General features: G+C 37.6%; 2 protein-coding genes across 3 annotated transcripts; one reads left to right on the top strand and one right to left on the bottom strand.

The window, feature by feature from the left end:
- The first annotated feature begins 4,748 nt into the window (after window positions 1–4,748).
- DYNLT5 (dynein light chain Tctex-type family member 5) lies at window positions 4,749–13,261 on the top strand. 2 transcript variants are annotated; one of them, XM_034433264.3, is made up of 5 exons: window positions 4,749–5,143; window positions 6,816–6,933; window positions 7,517–7,608; window positions 9,902–10,026; window positions 10,732–13,261. In XM_034433264.3, the coding sequence occupies exons 2-5, from the start codon at window positions 6,821–6,823 to the stop codon at window positions 10,933–10,935; spliced, it is 534 nt and encodes a 177-aa protein (XP_034289155.1). In that variant the 5' UTR covers window positions 4,749–5,143; window positions 6,816–6,820; the 3' UTR covers window positions 10,936–13,261. The 2 variants fall into 2 exon arrangements, with proteins under 2 accessions (XP_034289155.1, XP_060545959.1); XM_060689976.2 differs by having other exon boundaries at window positions 5,083–5,217; window positions 10,732–11,875.
- INSL5 (insulin like 5) lies at window positions 12,689–14,304 on the bottom strand. The gene is made up of 2 exons (XM_034433266.3): window positions 14,061–14,304; window positions 12,689–13,121 (listed from the first exon to the last, which is right to left on the bottom strand). Exons 1-2 carry the CDS (start codon window positions 14,227–14,229, stop codon window positions 12,928–12,930), a joined length of 363 nt encoding a protein of 120 aa, XP_034289157.1. The 5' UTR covers window positions 14,230–14,304; the 3' UTR covers window positions 12,689–12,927.

Raw genomic sequence — 14,304 nt, forward strand, 5'->3', positions numbered from 1 at the left:
GCACTCACAGATCCTGATTCTGACAGCATAAATTCAGCAATGTTAGAGACAGGTGATTCTATTGTGTGTGGTATAGAATCAAAGGAGATTTTTGCTCTGGTGAAGGTACTAATACCTCAATAGGTAGATACATTCCATTCTTCCAAGATGATTTTTCACCTTTCCAATCCGGCCAATAGCCCTGGAATTTCCAAATGGTCTCCATCTAATGCTAACCAGTTTCTGATTTTACTCAGTTTCTGAGATCAGACAATGTAAGACCCTACCATCCGCAAAGGCATCACAGCTAGGATGCTGATGCTAATGATGTTATCCGTTCAATCATGTCCAATTTTCAGCAATTGCCTGGATCAGCTCTTTTTACATTTTCTGATTTTGAACAAACTTGTCTGACTTTTTCAGGTTTTTTTAATAATCTGGCTGCTATTGGCTTTGATGTTATCTGGCCAGCACGTTGTTTTGTGGCCTCATTTCCATTTATTACTGATCATTCCAAGTATAACTGCTTTTCTAATAAATTTGATCAATTGATATATTTATTTGCAACCCCACTGGTTTCATAGCCTGCTTCAAACCTTACATGCAGGGAAAGGAAGTGGATAACAATGTTTACGCTCTGCAAGACGACCAAGGTAATGGAAACCCAACAATCTTTTCTTTCACTTTTGTCTTCAGCAAATCATAAATATTTCAGGAGCCCAACACAATTAGCTAAATAAATGGGAAAGCCTAGCTGGGTAGCCATGGTCTAGTGGGCAGCCAGTTTTTCTAATGAAAAAAAACAGTGTGAAAGATACATGTAGGAATGTACAGTCCACCGACACAAAGACATGGAAGTAGAGGAAAAAGATATCAAAAGGCTGGAAAGCAATCAGAATATTTGCTATTTTCAGTGTACTAACACTAGTTTTCATTGAGCGGTGATAAGGGCAGATCCAGTAGCATATATGGGGGGAGGGAATTCCTTGGGTGGTAAAGTTTTCACCAGGGCATATTGTTTTGTATTCCACCCTACGTCTTTTAAGTTGTCTTCATGTGCACCCCATTTTAATTATGTTCCTTTTAGTTCATTTCCTACCCAAAAATCAGTCTTAATGATGACCACAATATGTATCTAAGATACAATTCTTAACAATAAAAGAATGTCCCAGACATTTAGATCAGAAAGGGATAATTACCGGTAGGTTGATGGCAAATGTCTCTGCAAAACTGACAATACCAAAAAAATCTGGGTGTGGTTTCTATAGCATCCATGTCATAGGGGAAGTGTCAAGTTTCATGAAGGGTTTTCCTAAATTTCCCTTCCAATACACCTGTGGGGAGAATATTAAATCAAGCTAAAAATAAAACTCTTCTGAATTTGGGACTGTGTTATGATATAAATATTAAGCTGGTATAGGAGCTAAAATGTGATTATTTACAAATACGTTGTAAAATAAATTTTAATGTATGCCACCCAGAGTCACTGTTGGGCAGCTATATCAATTTATTTAATAAATAATAAGTGATGTGAGAAAAAACAGCAATCCTCTAGATGTGAAATCCTTTGCCTTAAAACAATCTGGCCCTAAAATTAAGATAGCATCACTGGAAAAGCCCTAATGACTTTTTAATTATAATTTTTTTGGATAGCTGTTTCCCAATATGATTTGAAGTTGTCTGCCAATATTAGACCAGCATTAGATAGGGCCAGGCAACCAGGATTGTGGTATCGTTTTATCCATTAGGAAAATATATTTATCCAGAGATTAGATTCAAGTTTATTGCTTCCCATCAAAGTACTGAATTTGGGATGCAGCAGGTAACCTAAAAGATGCTTCTCGAAAATTTTGTTTAACTCTTTTTAAGGTGATTATGCTTTTGTATGATTTTGATTGTGCTTGGACTTTAGCTAAAAGGTAAAGGTAAAGGTTCCCCTCACACATATGTGCTAGTCGTTCCCGACTCTAGGGGGCAGTGCTCATCTCCTTTACAAAGCCGAAGAGCCAACGCGGTCCGAAGACGTCTCCATGTCATGTGACTGGCATGACTAAACGCCAAAGGCTCACAGAACACTGTTACCTTCCCACCAAAGGTGATCCCCGTTTTTCTACTTGCATTTTTTACGTGCTTTTGAACTGCTAGGTTGACAGAAGTTGGGACAAGTAACAGGAGCTCACCCTGTTACACGGCACTAGGGATTCGAACCACTGAACTGCTGACCTTTCGATCAACAACCTCAGTGTCTTAGCCACTGAGCTACAAACAACTTAATTGCAGCAGGGATAAACTGTGGCAAAATAATAAGTTTGAATTGCTAAAGCAGATCTCAACGCAGTACAAGATAAACCCTTGTGAGCATTTCTGCTTCTGGAAGTTTGTAAAACTGTCCCTAAATATTTAAAAATCTTAACCTGCTCAAAGGACTGGCCACCTATGTTCCAGCTTCTCTGTTTTGGATATTTGGAGAAAGTGTCAATCTTAATCTTGGAATAATGTATTATTTCCCCCTCAACAGGATAATATATAAGTCATGGGTGTCCAATCTTGGCAACTTTAAAACTTGTGGACCTTAACTCCCACAATTCCCCAGCCAAGCTGGCTGGGGAATTCTGGGAGTTGAAGTTCAAAGGTCCAAGTTTGGACACTCCTGGTATAAGTCATGGTAAGGCTCTTTTAAGGCCAATGGAAGTTAATGACAGAATTACATCATCAGCATGCAGTAACAAATTAATAGGTCTATGAGCTAATTTGGAAGAATGAAAAGTATAGAACTAATGAGTTTATATAATAATTATATAAAATTGACACCAATACACATCCCTGTCTAACTCCCCTCTTTACCAATATTTCTGTGGTGACATGTCCTTGGTTATTAAACCTGATCTTTAATCTAGTATTCTCATGAATTATTATGAGTAGCAGAAGCATTGCATATACACCACAATTTAGAGTGTGATACTATATCAAAAGCTGATCTAAAGTCAATAAATGCTGCATAAAGAGATTGTCCAGATTTGTGGATATACTTTTCTACAAGGTGTTGCAGAACCATAGCATGGTTTAACATTGTTCAACCTGCTCTAAACTCAACCTGTTCATCTATGACAGAATAATAGTATTACTGAGTTGAAAGGGATCTTGGAGGTCTTCTAGTCCAACCCTCTGCTCAAGCAGATGATCTTATTCCATTTCAGACAAATGACTTTTCAACCTCTTCTTTAAAACCTCCGTTGTTGAAGTACTCACAACTTCTGAAGCCAACCCATTCCACTGACTGTTCTCACTGTCAGAAAAATTCTTAGTTCTAAACTGATCCTTTCCTTGATAAATTTCCATCCATTACTTCTAGTCCTGTTTTCAGGTGCTTTGGAGAAGAGTAGACCCCCCTCTTCTTTGCGGCAGCCCCTTCAATATTGGAAGACTGTTCTCATATCACCTCTAGTCTTTCTCTTTCTTAGACCAGAGAAGGACTAGAGATGACATGTTAACACTCTTCCAGAACTATTCTAGCCAATCAGTTGAACATCTTCATATTCTAGCCAATCAGTTAATTTATCTAGCATACATTTTGCCAATATGAGTTAACACTCATTGAACAAAAGTGAGCTGGATCATCTCTTTTGCCATTCTTCTCTATTGGTACTGTAATAGCCAAGCTCCAGGCCTTTGATATGAATTACCCTGAAAAGTGCTGTTAACATTGGGACTCACCATCCCAAATAATTTGTATTACTTTATTACATAGTAAGACCTGAACTGGGGACTTAACCCTTTCATTATATTTCTGTGTCCATAAAGGAGAGAGGGCTGGGTGACTTTCGATCAGTCACTCCTTTTATGACCTCAGGCTCTGGCAATAAGCCAAGTCAGTCAATTCCTGTCACAATCAGTAGATCACCACTTGGTTGATCTGAAAGAAAGTGGATCTGGCATTTGAGGGAAAATGCTAGGAAGGAGCAACAATTTTAAAAAATGACCTGGATAAAATCAACTACAGCCTGACTTGACCATTTTATATATTAGCCAAACACTGTAAGTCATATTCTCAGGAAGCCAAAGTTGCCTCATGAGCCAATAAACTGTTAAGGGGCTTTCCTCAGTACCCCCCCTCCAATCACGGGGAGGACCAAAAGGTTGCTGGCCGAGGAATTCAGAGACATGAACTGCAAGATACTGGAGGTCCGGAATGGGACAACTCATCACAGGCCAATTTAACAATTCAATTTAATTATTCGAAATATATAAACAATTATTTTAATTTTTGCCATTCACATTCCGTTCTGGCCAGTGGTGAAATCCAATTTTTTTTTTACTACCGGTTCTGTGGGCATGGCTTGGTGGGCATGGCAGGGGAAGGATACTGCAAAATCCCCATTCCCATCCCACTCTGGGGCCAGCCAGAGGTGGTATTTGCCGGTTCTCCGAACTGCTCAAAATTTCCACTACCGGTTCTCCAGAACCTGTCAGAACCTGCTGGATTTCACCCCTGGTTCTGTCCCTCCTTTCGCATCCTTTCTTTGATGATTCTATTCCACCATTTCTTTGATATTAGTGTAACTCTTATCCCACAGCAAATAGTCCCACGGCGAGTTGGCCGTGGCTAATTGTCATAGATCCCCTGGAGATCGCGGCTCAAGGCAGCCCGGAGGAAAGGAGAAGCACGCGCGCTTTCCTTGCCCCGCTGGTGTTTTCGAAGCCCGAGCGCGCAAGATTCCAAGGCGGAGCAATCCCTCAGCGGGGAGATGAAAACGGAAGCCGAAATCCACGCGCGGACTCGGGAGACAAAAGCTGCCGCTCGGGAAAGGAGCCGGCGGGGTGGGTGCGCGCGCAGAGCTTTTGCTCTAATCTCCTTTTTGGCTGGCGGCTAGTCAGCTCTGCAGCTCGAACGGTGGAGCGGACTTTCAGTGGCATTCTTCCCGCGCTGAGCCCACCTAGCCGGGCAGCCTCCTCCTCCTCCTCCTCAACACGGGCGCCTGAAGCCACAAATGCCACCCTGTCTTTCTCCCCGCCGCGAGTCGTTCCGCTCCACTCCCGCACGGCCTCTCTTGGAGGCGGGGGCAAAGCTGAGGCCGCCCTTCTCTCTCAGCCGTCCAGGGGCCGGGTTGTCGCCCGGGAAACCAGCAACATCTCCGGCTTCCCAGGGCGGCTTGCGGCGAAAGCGGTAAGGACCGCGGCTGTCGTCCTTCGGGTGCCAACGTCCGGAATAGCTGGCAGAAACGCAGCACGGAGTCAAAGGTTGCTTCTCACTTGGATGCCACTTAGCGGTGGTTCGGATATTGGCAGCCGAGAATAGGGCGGCGCGGTGGGCAGCTAGCGGACTAGATGGCTCATTTTGCGGGGATTCCAGAATCGGGTGAATGGGGTAAAAGCGCGTTTTTGTCGGCACTGGGTTGGGTTCGGGCTCAAGTTGGAGACCTGAAAACGTCCCACAAGGGCAAATGAAAGCCCCTTTGATCTCCTCCAGGCGATCGGTCGAAGTCAGATTCCCCTGGGAGAAAGACTGTCGAGCAGAGGTCTTCAAACTTGGCAGCTTTAAGACTTGTGGACTTCAACTCCCAGAATTCTCCAGCCAGCTATGCTGGCTGGAGAATTCTGGGAGTTGAAGTCCACAAGTCTAAAGCTGCCAAGTTTGAAGACCTCTGCTGTAGAGATTCTCAGTCATCCTTGGTCACGATTGTCCCAAAGGTGCTTTTTCAGGAGGCAACTGGACTTTCTTGTTTTTTTTTTCTTTTAAAGACGTTTTGCTTCTCATCCTAGAAGCTTCTTCAGCTCTGACACCATTCCCCACTATCCTGTCAAGAAAAAACAAGGAAGTCCAGTTGCCTCCTGAAAAAACACCTTTGGGATACCTGGGAGAAAGAGTTTTTGTGGACTGCAGACAGGGTGGGATGCTTCATTCAAAGCAGAATATAGTGCTTGAAATAAGTACACGGATCACTGATTTCATTTCACTAGGCATTAAAATCCCCAAAGTGCTTCCCCCCCCCTCAAAAAGTAACTGGACTTTCTTGGTTTTTTTTTTTTCTTTGAAGACTTTTTGCTTCTCATCCAAGACCTGAAGAAGCTTCTTGGATGAGAAGCAAAAAGTTTCCAAAAGAAAAAACAACCAAGAAAGTCCAGTTGCCTTTCGAAAAAAAAGCACTTTTGGGACAAGTGTGACCTGGACGATTGAGACACTGAGCAATAAACTTACCAGTATGTATGTTAAAAGTTTAGTTTTCTCCAAGTATTCACAGTTATTGGCTTGAAAGGACAAAAATAGAAGGGGAAAACATAAATAGGGATATCTCCTGAGAAGAATGTAGAGTTTGTGGAGCATGAGTTGAATGTTCAACTTATGGATTTCTTATAGTATTAAAAAAATAACCTTAGAAAACACACTGAATGTATGATTGAAGGATAACTGGCTGTGGGTTTTCCCAAGAATAAAATTGTTATTTTAAGGTGTCACTTGTTGAATCTGGATAATAAATGCTGATTCTGAATCCCTGAATTATATCATAACAATTTTCTCTAAAGTACTCTTGATTTTTGTTAGTGCCCCTTTCCTGTCATTTTGATTGCAGATTAGGGAGTTGCAAAATCTTGTTTGTAGTGGTGCTGTGAATCTACTTCTGGTGATCATAGGTGGTTCTCAATTCCATTTTGCAGGTTACAAAAGAAAAAAACCCACAATTAAGTGGCCATGTAATTGTTCTTCCCAAAGACTTAAAAGGCTATATTTACACTGCCTCTTCAGTTACTTGATTTTGTAAAATGGACATTCATTACTTTATCAGCTGCCAATACCTTTTCAGCTAAATTTTAGGTTTAAAAATGTAATTCCTGTCTAGTAAATATGTCAGAGATCATGAAGGATAAAGTCACCCGCTTGGCCAAGAACAGAGGCAGCATATCTTCTTTGGGGAGCCATGAGATCAGAGCAAAGGATTTCTTTGGAAGAAACAAAGAGTAAGTAGCAGTGTTATATTGTCTTATTTTTCATCTTGTTAATTCTTTGTTAGTTCTATTGGTTATTTCCTTTGAGCACCTTGAGGTTAAAACTGTTTTATATTTTGCCATAAATATGTGCCCAGTGATAGTTGAAAATTCCTACAGTATTTAGCTATTTTTAAGAAGCTGGCCTGTTCTGAGAGCCATATTGAATAAAGATTCTATACTGACTTCATAACATGTTGTTCTGCCATAATGGGGAATGTACAGAAATCCTGTTCCAGTTGCAAGATGAAATTGGAAGGGAATCAAAACGGCAGTTTTCAAGTAACTAAAAGCTTGTCATGCAAAGAACAGAGTTGTTGTAGAGCAGTATTCCTCAACCTCAGCAACTTTAAGATTTCTGGACTAGTACTTCCTCAGGTATGGAGGTAATTCTATATCAAGGCTATACTTAATATTATGTACAAAATCAATGGGGCTTAACATACCAAGAATCCTTATTCTGGTAGTTCCTACATTCCTTGATGAATCTTCACAGGTGGTTCATTTTTTAATTAATATGGCAATGAATGCAGTTATTGTTGGTTATTATGTTTAGCTCTGTAAGTACTGTGTCATATATGGATGAACCTGGCCACCATGAGGATAGCCTGCGCCCAGCTATTCAGATGGAGAACACATACCAATTAAGTAAGTATAAATTTCATATTGATCGTCCAGTTCCCGGTGTAAGATATTTAGGATTTACTGTATTCTCTAGGTCGGACTAGACTTATGCAAGACTGATGATGATGATGGCCAAACAAGTATATTTAATAAAGGTGATTGCACCTTGCAGTAGGAGCATCCTAGGTGTTTCATAACCGGACATCATTCTTCTGTTTCTAGGTCATGCTGTTTCCTTCTGTTTCCAGCTTTGACATTCTAGTCTCCAATCACAAGAATATATCTTACTTGCATGTTCCATCAATTCCAGACTAAATCTGATTGTCAAAGTCATCAACCTCTAAAGTCATTATCTGTCTTGAGCATCTTCTTTTATTAACCGATATAGTTGCCTCTCCTTTTAGCTGGGGAGCTGGAATGAGCTTCATAACTTTAGTATGAACACTGGGAGTATATACTCTTAGCACGCCTGCAGGCATTCTTTGCACATCCCTCCCAGGATTACCCATCCTAGTATAATGACACAATATGGCAGGATTTGAGGATGGATATGCTTTATAGTAAGGTCCTTAAAAAGGCTTTATCTTTTGTTATCAGCAGGGTTAAAACAGTTTAGTGCAAATAAATTTGCCTTTCTGCTTCCAATTGGGTAGGAATGAAAAACATAGATGCAGTACAAATAAAGTATACAATTTAGAAAATTATCTGTTGGAAGGAAATATTAGCTTATGACTCTATTGAAACATTGCCTTGTGAAGATTATTAATGTCTTGCTGGCGATCAATTTTTTTGGTATGGAGCTGCCAAACTTTTTATCAATTAGGAATTATTTCATAATACTGTATAATTTCATGCATACACTGCACTTTGAAAATAAAGATATAGGTTAAAAAGACCACCCAAAAGTATTATATACCATACCTTGACAAATGTATTGATATTAAAAATAATTTTAAAAGAGAAATGAAATTTTAAAAAGGGAAGGTTCATAAACCATAATATGGTCCTTTTTATAAAAATGCTAGTATTCGATCGTTTTGTAAAATCAACAGTTTTATACTATTTAAATCCAGTTGGAAAAAAATGTCATTCACAGATACTAAATATATGCATTCTACTTTAATGTAATTCAAAGTTTCAGGGAGATGCTCGTTAAAATATAAAGTTGCCATTCATGAGAGACCAGCAAAAAGCACATTTAACACAGAAAGCTGCTAACAAAAAACATTGCTCCAAATAATTCAAGTATGCAACAGTTTTGCAATGTAGCTCTTTTCCATCAGTTGGTTTTGAGAAGGAAGGGTTAAGTAACTACTTTTTGAAATCACAGATCATTTACCTGCTTTGTCTCAAAGCATTATATTTAGTCCTCCATGCTGTTCAACATCTAGATTCAGTCACTTGGGAAATCAGATCCTTGGAGTGAAGTGCCATCAGTACATCAACAAAACCCACCATTATTCTAAAAATCCTCTTTACTGAGCTTGATAATGGGCTGAATGGGGGGGGGATTGAAATTAAAATTTAACAAGATAGAAATGCTGATGATAAATAGGAAATGTCTTAGGGCACTTGAGCACTGAATTAGGGCACTGAATCCATTTTTCCAAGAAAGGCTCCGCAGATTTCACCAGATTCTCAAAGAGAACAAACACAAAAATTAAGAACCTCTGCTCTAAACAGCCTGAGGACCAACTGTTTGAAGGAGAACCCCCCTGAGGGTAAATCTGTTCAGGCATTAAGAGCAGAGGCCCTTCTAAAGATTCCCCTTTTATGAAGATTACAAAGTGGGCATCTGCAAGAAGCCTGAATCCTTTCAGGCTGTGGAATGGAATGGAATGGAATGGAATGGAATGGAATGGAATGGAATGGAATGGAATGGAATGGAACGGAACAGAACAGAACAGAACAGAACAGAACAGAACAGAATAGAATTCTTTATTGGCCAAGTGTGATTGGATACACAAGGAATTTGTCTTGGTGCATACGCTCTCGGAGTACATAAAAGAAAAGATATATTCGTCAAGAATCATAAGGTACAACACTTAATGATAGTCATAGGGAAGCAGTCAATATAAATCTTAAGGATACCAGCAACAAAGTTATTTCCTTAGAAATTACCCTGGCTCCCTTTTCTCTCTGTGTTTAGCAAATTTATAAAAAAGGGACACTTTTGTCAAATTTTAACTGATGATTAATATTAAACTCAGTTTACGCATCTTTCCTATTTCTGTTTTAATAATTGTTATCTACCTTTTAATCGAATAGAAAGGCATGACATGGATTAAATAAAATGAGTTCTCTCTCTGCTTCTCAGGTCCTACAAAGTATTTCCCAATCACTGCTGTGAATAACATCTTGAAGGATGTGGTAGTAAGTTATCTACAGGAAGAACAATATGAAGCAGAGTTGTGCAGGCAAATGACTAAAACTATATCTGAGGTACAAAATTATCACTTAAGTCAGAATTAAAATCAGTATTGGAATAGATCTTATAGAAACCCTAAAGTGCAGATAGAGGGGAGCCTATCTTAAGCTTTATTTGAAGGAAGTTTCAATTGCTTTTCAGCAACAGAGTTCTACAATGGAGCATTGAGAGTGAAATATTAAGAAAGCTTTAAAAATATTTGATAATTGTGTTAGCCTATGTTAGGACATATTCAAATGAACTTTTTCAGCTATGATTTTATATCTCAAGTTATTTGTTGAGAAGCTCTTGGTGCTACTTTACTATTCTTTTGTAAAATAAAAAAGAAATTGCAAAGAACTTTTCAGGCTATTCAGAATATACTTTTCTCTATTATATGCCCTTATATATTTCTCATATGTTGAATATGATGTCACTGCTGCATGAGGGAACAGTTGAAGGTCAAGATTTTATGATCCAATTTATAATTTAGGAATTTATAACTGTCTATAACATAGGAGTAAGTTGCCCTGACTAACTATAGAATCAGCTTTTGTGACTTTCAATCAACGGTACTTGATCTTCTAAATTATTTGGAATTATAAATCCAATTTCATAATACATTGTAATTAGAATGGAATGGTTAAATACATAAACAGATTTGTACTGTATTCTAAGAACTTCTAATTCTAACTCTCTAACAGTAACTAAGAGTTTAAGCAAGTATATTTTTCTCCTAGGTAATAAAAGCCAGGATAAAAGACCTGATGGTACCAAGATACAAAATTATTGTGATTATATATATTGGACAGCTAGGTAAACAGAGCATGCAGATTGGAAGCAGATGCCTTTGGGACACTACAAGTGATACTTTTTCTTCATACTCCTTTAAAAATAGATCATTGTTTGCTCTTGCAAATGTCTATGCCCTTTACTCTGAATGATGATGCAAAAGATGTGAGCTGAAAAACAAACTAGATCTTATTTTTGAATTATACTTCTATCCACATTGACATGGTGATAAGTTGTATTAATAAACTAATGTGCATAGTTGTTACGTTTGCTAAATAATCTATTAATTATGGAAGAAAAAGTTAAAGTACTTTTTGAGACACCACTATTGTAATTGCAACTAAGGACGCAGTTATTTGGTCCTGAATACAGTGGTGCTTAAAAATTTGTGAGCCCTTTTGACTTTTCAGTGGCTCTGCATTAATGACATAAATGTGTAGTTTGGTATCATTTTCCTCAATAAAAAAATGAACAAGTATAATGTTCTTGACTCATTAGTTTAATTGGGTTCTCTTTAGTGTGGAGAACAAGTCCTACTTTAAGTAATATTTGTGCAGAAATGTTGAAAATTCAGAAGGGTTCACAAACCATTGCAGGTTTTCAGGAAGAGATTCAGTATCCCTGATATAATTACCTGTGATGGAATAATAGGTTTAAATGTGAGATCCAATTACCTGTTTACATTCTTGAATAATGATTGGTGTATAAGCATAATAAGCAGATTTGTTTATACTTATACAGGTAATTAGTTTGAAAGATAAACTGATCCATTAGAAACACGATTTGGCTTTTCAGAGAAATGTATTTGTGTTAATAGAAAGGCAATGGGAAACTATATGGTACTGTGCAAATTAGATAATAGCAGTAGTAATTAAAGTGTTGTTCCCTTTCTTTTTGTAAAATGATTAGAGAAGAATATGACTCGTTAAGGAATAGTCCACCTCCTAAGAGGCTGCCTATTGAGCAGCTACAACTAAATAATATAATAATATAAATATAAATAAATCACTTGTTAAATGTATTGATAAATTGGATAAAGTTTAAAAAAAGAAATCTAAAGATTTGATTTGAAATAAAAACATGTAGAAACCATTTATGGTTACTTTTTGTCTATTTGTATTTATATTTTTCCATTAATAAGTACATCATAACTCGTCTTAAAAGATCAAGATGCACAAGAATAAATAGCCCAGATGATAGCACCTGATTTGAAGCTGATTTAAATTTCAGGCATGAAATGTTGGAATCACAGTAAGGCAGTCACAAAACTTTGTGGCTTATGAGTAGAGATTATGAGTAGAGACATCAGTCACCACCTGAAATCTGTAGTCCAATGGAGGCAATATCCCCCCCCCCAACCCACCATTAAAATGCATCTGGAATGAGGCTATGAGGTGAGAGTAGTGGGGAATATCTGACTGCTATCTGCAATTGTTCTGGAGCACTGACCATTTCTTGAAACCAAATGTTTTTAAACCAAGAATGTTGGTAAGCCTTTCCCTATCTCTTTAAAAAAAAAATTGCAACATTCTCTTTCCTGCACTCCTCCCCCAAGTAGTTTCCCCCCCCCCCACCAAACATTTATCGTCACTATTTGCAAGTTTCTTTGCAAAAACCTCAGAAGCATCATTATTTCGAGATCAGTCCAGGCAAAAAGTAATTAGAAGAATAAACACTGAAATGCATAGATCAATATTGTCTCTTCTGGCTGTCATTCCAGGATTTGTCAGGATTTTTATTAGCTTTATCATGGATTAAAGCTCCTAAACTGAACCACTGAGCTCTAGTCATTCATTCAAACTATTCTTTGAACTCCCTAAGAAAGTGAAACATGTTCAGAGATTTTTTAATTTGCAAGCCCAATACTATTTTTAAACATTGACAAGAACAATTTAGAGAAACTAGTTTACTGAATTGCACATTTATTTCAAAAGTTAGGAAACAAAGCAGCTAACTTCAGATGACTGATACAAAAGTATGGAAAAAATGTTTCTAATTTGTGTAACATCCTAAACAGAATAGCAGCTTGGAGCATCTGCAGAGCTGGGAAATACAAAGTGTAACAAAAAAGATATGAAAACGCTATATTGTAGATATGATGTAGATATATTTAGATAAGCTTCTACGGCAGAATTTTAATATTTTTAGCACAGTGAATTTATAGTGTTTGCACTGCATCCAATAGTACAACAAGTGATTGTAAGCTCCACAACATCCTTGCTTCTTTTGTGAACAGACTTCTGTTGCATGTCTTGCAAATCTTTCTCAGACTCCATGTAGTACTGGATTAATTCGTTGCTTTGGGATTTTGACTTCTCCATGTAATTTCCATTGGCATCTGTGGAATGAAATTAAATTATAAATATGTATGCATTTCTTGTTTCATTACATAAAAATGAGAGACAAGCAAATTCAGATTTTATCTCCACAAACCTAAAATCTAAAACCATTATCAAATAAAAGCTGGTTTTAAATTTTTCCTGTGTGCATAGTCTGTGTTGTTAATATTTTCAAGATCAATCTGGAGGTTTCAGTTTAAGAATTTATACTGGAACAACAGCATTGCTTTCAGAAAGCTTTGCTTTCCCAGAAAGTATATCCCAAATTGAAGCTAACTTCTTTTCAAAAGAATGAAGAAAATTATATTTTCTTCCAAATGCTTCTCCAACTAGAATAGGAATTATATATTAACTTCAAAAATCAAAAGCAAACTGATTTGTGAGTTTTATAATCTTGGTCATGCACCTGATTTCAGTGAGCCTTAAGAGATGTTGCTTCATTCACCAAAATATATTTCTGAACAGACTCATTTAAAGTTCTGAATTTCTATATTCTATATTCAATTCTCTATATCTGTACCTATATACTGTATCTATCTATATCTAGCTATCTACTAAAAACAAAATAATCCCAACAGTTATCATTAAAAAAATAATTTGTAAAAATCTAAAAACTGATTAATATGTATTATCCTATGCAATATTATAGCAGATTTTGAAGCTTGCAAAGGTTGAGGCATAGGGACTTGAAAAGGTAACTGCCAGCTCTGGTCCGTTTAAGAATCTCTTCTGGTGTCCCTACCATCAAAATAGGGCAGAATGAGATTTCTCCGTGATAGTTTCTTTTTTATAAATTATGTTATTACTTTTATAATATAACTCATCTTTAAAATGTTTTTATTAAACCATAGCATAGTAAAATCAAGATAATGGTAAATTTATTGCAATGACTGATTGCATGCCAAAATTATGAATATTGGGGCAATTCATATGCTTACCTATGAGCCCTTCTGAGAAAGGGTCACCAAGTTGTCTTCTCCACCGTGATCCTCCACAAGCAAAGACAATAGCTCTGACAAATTCTCTCCCACAGAGTTTAATAGTTGTTGTTTCAGAATGTATGGCCATGACGCAGAGGAAAAGCAGCCCTACTAGTACCACCTTCATTTTGTAGATAAAACACCTTGTAGCAATTTGAGCAGGAAAGAAGTAAAGAGCCACTAGAGGTTCATGCTGAGATCT

This window comes from Pantherophis guttatus, chromosome 3 (assembly GCF_059756535.1).
Source record: "Pantherophis guttatus breed Tessera chromosome 3, ASM5975653v1, whole genome shotgun sequence".
NCBI lineage: Eukaryota > Metazoa > Chordata > Lepidosauria > Squamata > Colubridae > Pantherophis > Pantherophis guttatus.

Excerpts from the sequence above, each read along its gene's own strand:
- DYNLT5 (XM_034433264.3), top strand. The coding sequence starts at position 6,821 with ATGTCAGAGATCATGAAGGATAAAGTCACCCGCTTGGCCAAGAACAGA. Across the intron at positions 7,609-9,901 it reads GGAGAACACATACCAATTAA|GTCCTACAAAGTATTTCCCA; the intron begins GTAAGTATAAAT and ends TCTGCTTCTCAG. Across the intron at positions 10,027-10,731 it reads TGACTAAAACTATATCTGAG|GTAATAAAAGCCAGGATAAA; the intron begins GTACAAAATTAT and ends TTTTTCTCCTAG.
- INSL5 (XM_034433266.3), bottom strand. The coding sequence starts at position 14,229 with ATGAAGGTGGTACTAGTAGGGCTGCTTTTCCTCTGCGTCATGGCCATA. Across the intron at positions 13,122-14,060 it reads TTTCTCAGAAGGGCTCATAG|ATGCCAATGGAAATTACATG; the intron begins GTAAGCATATGA and ends TTCATTCCACAG.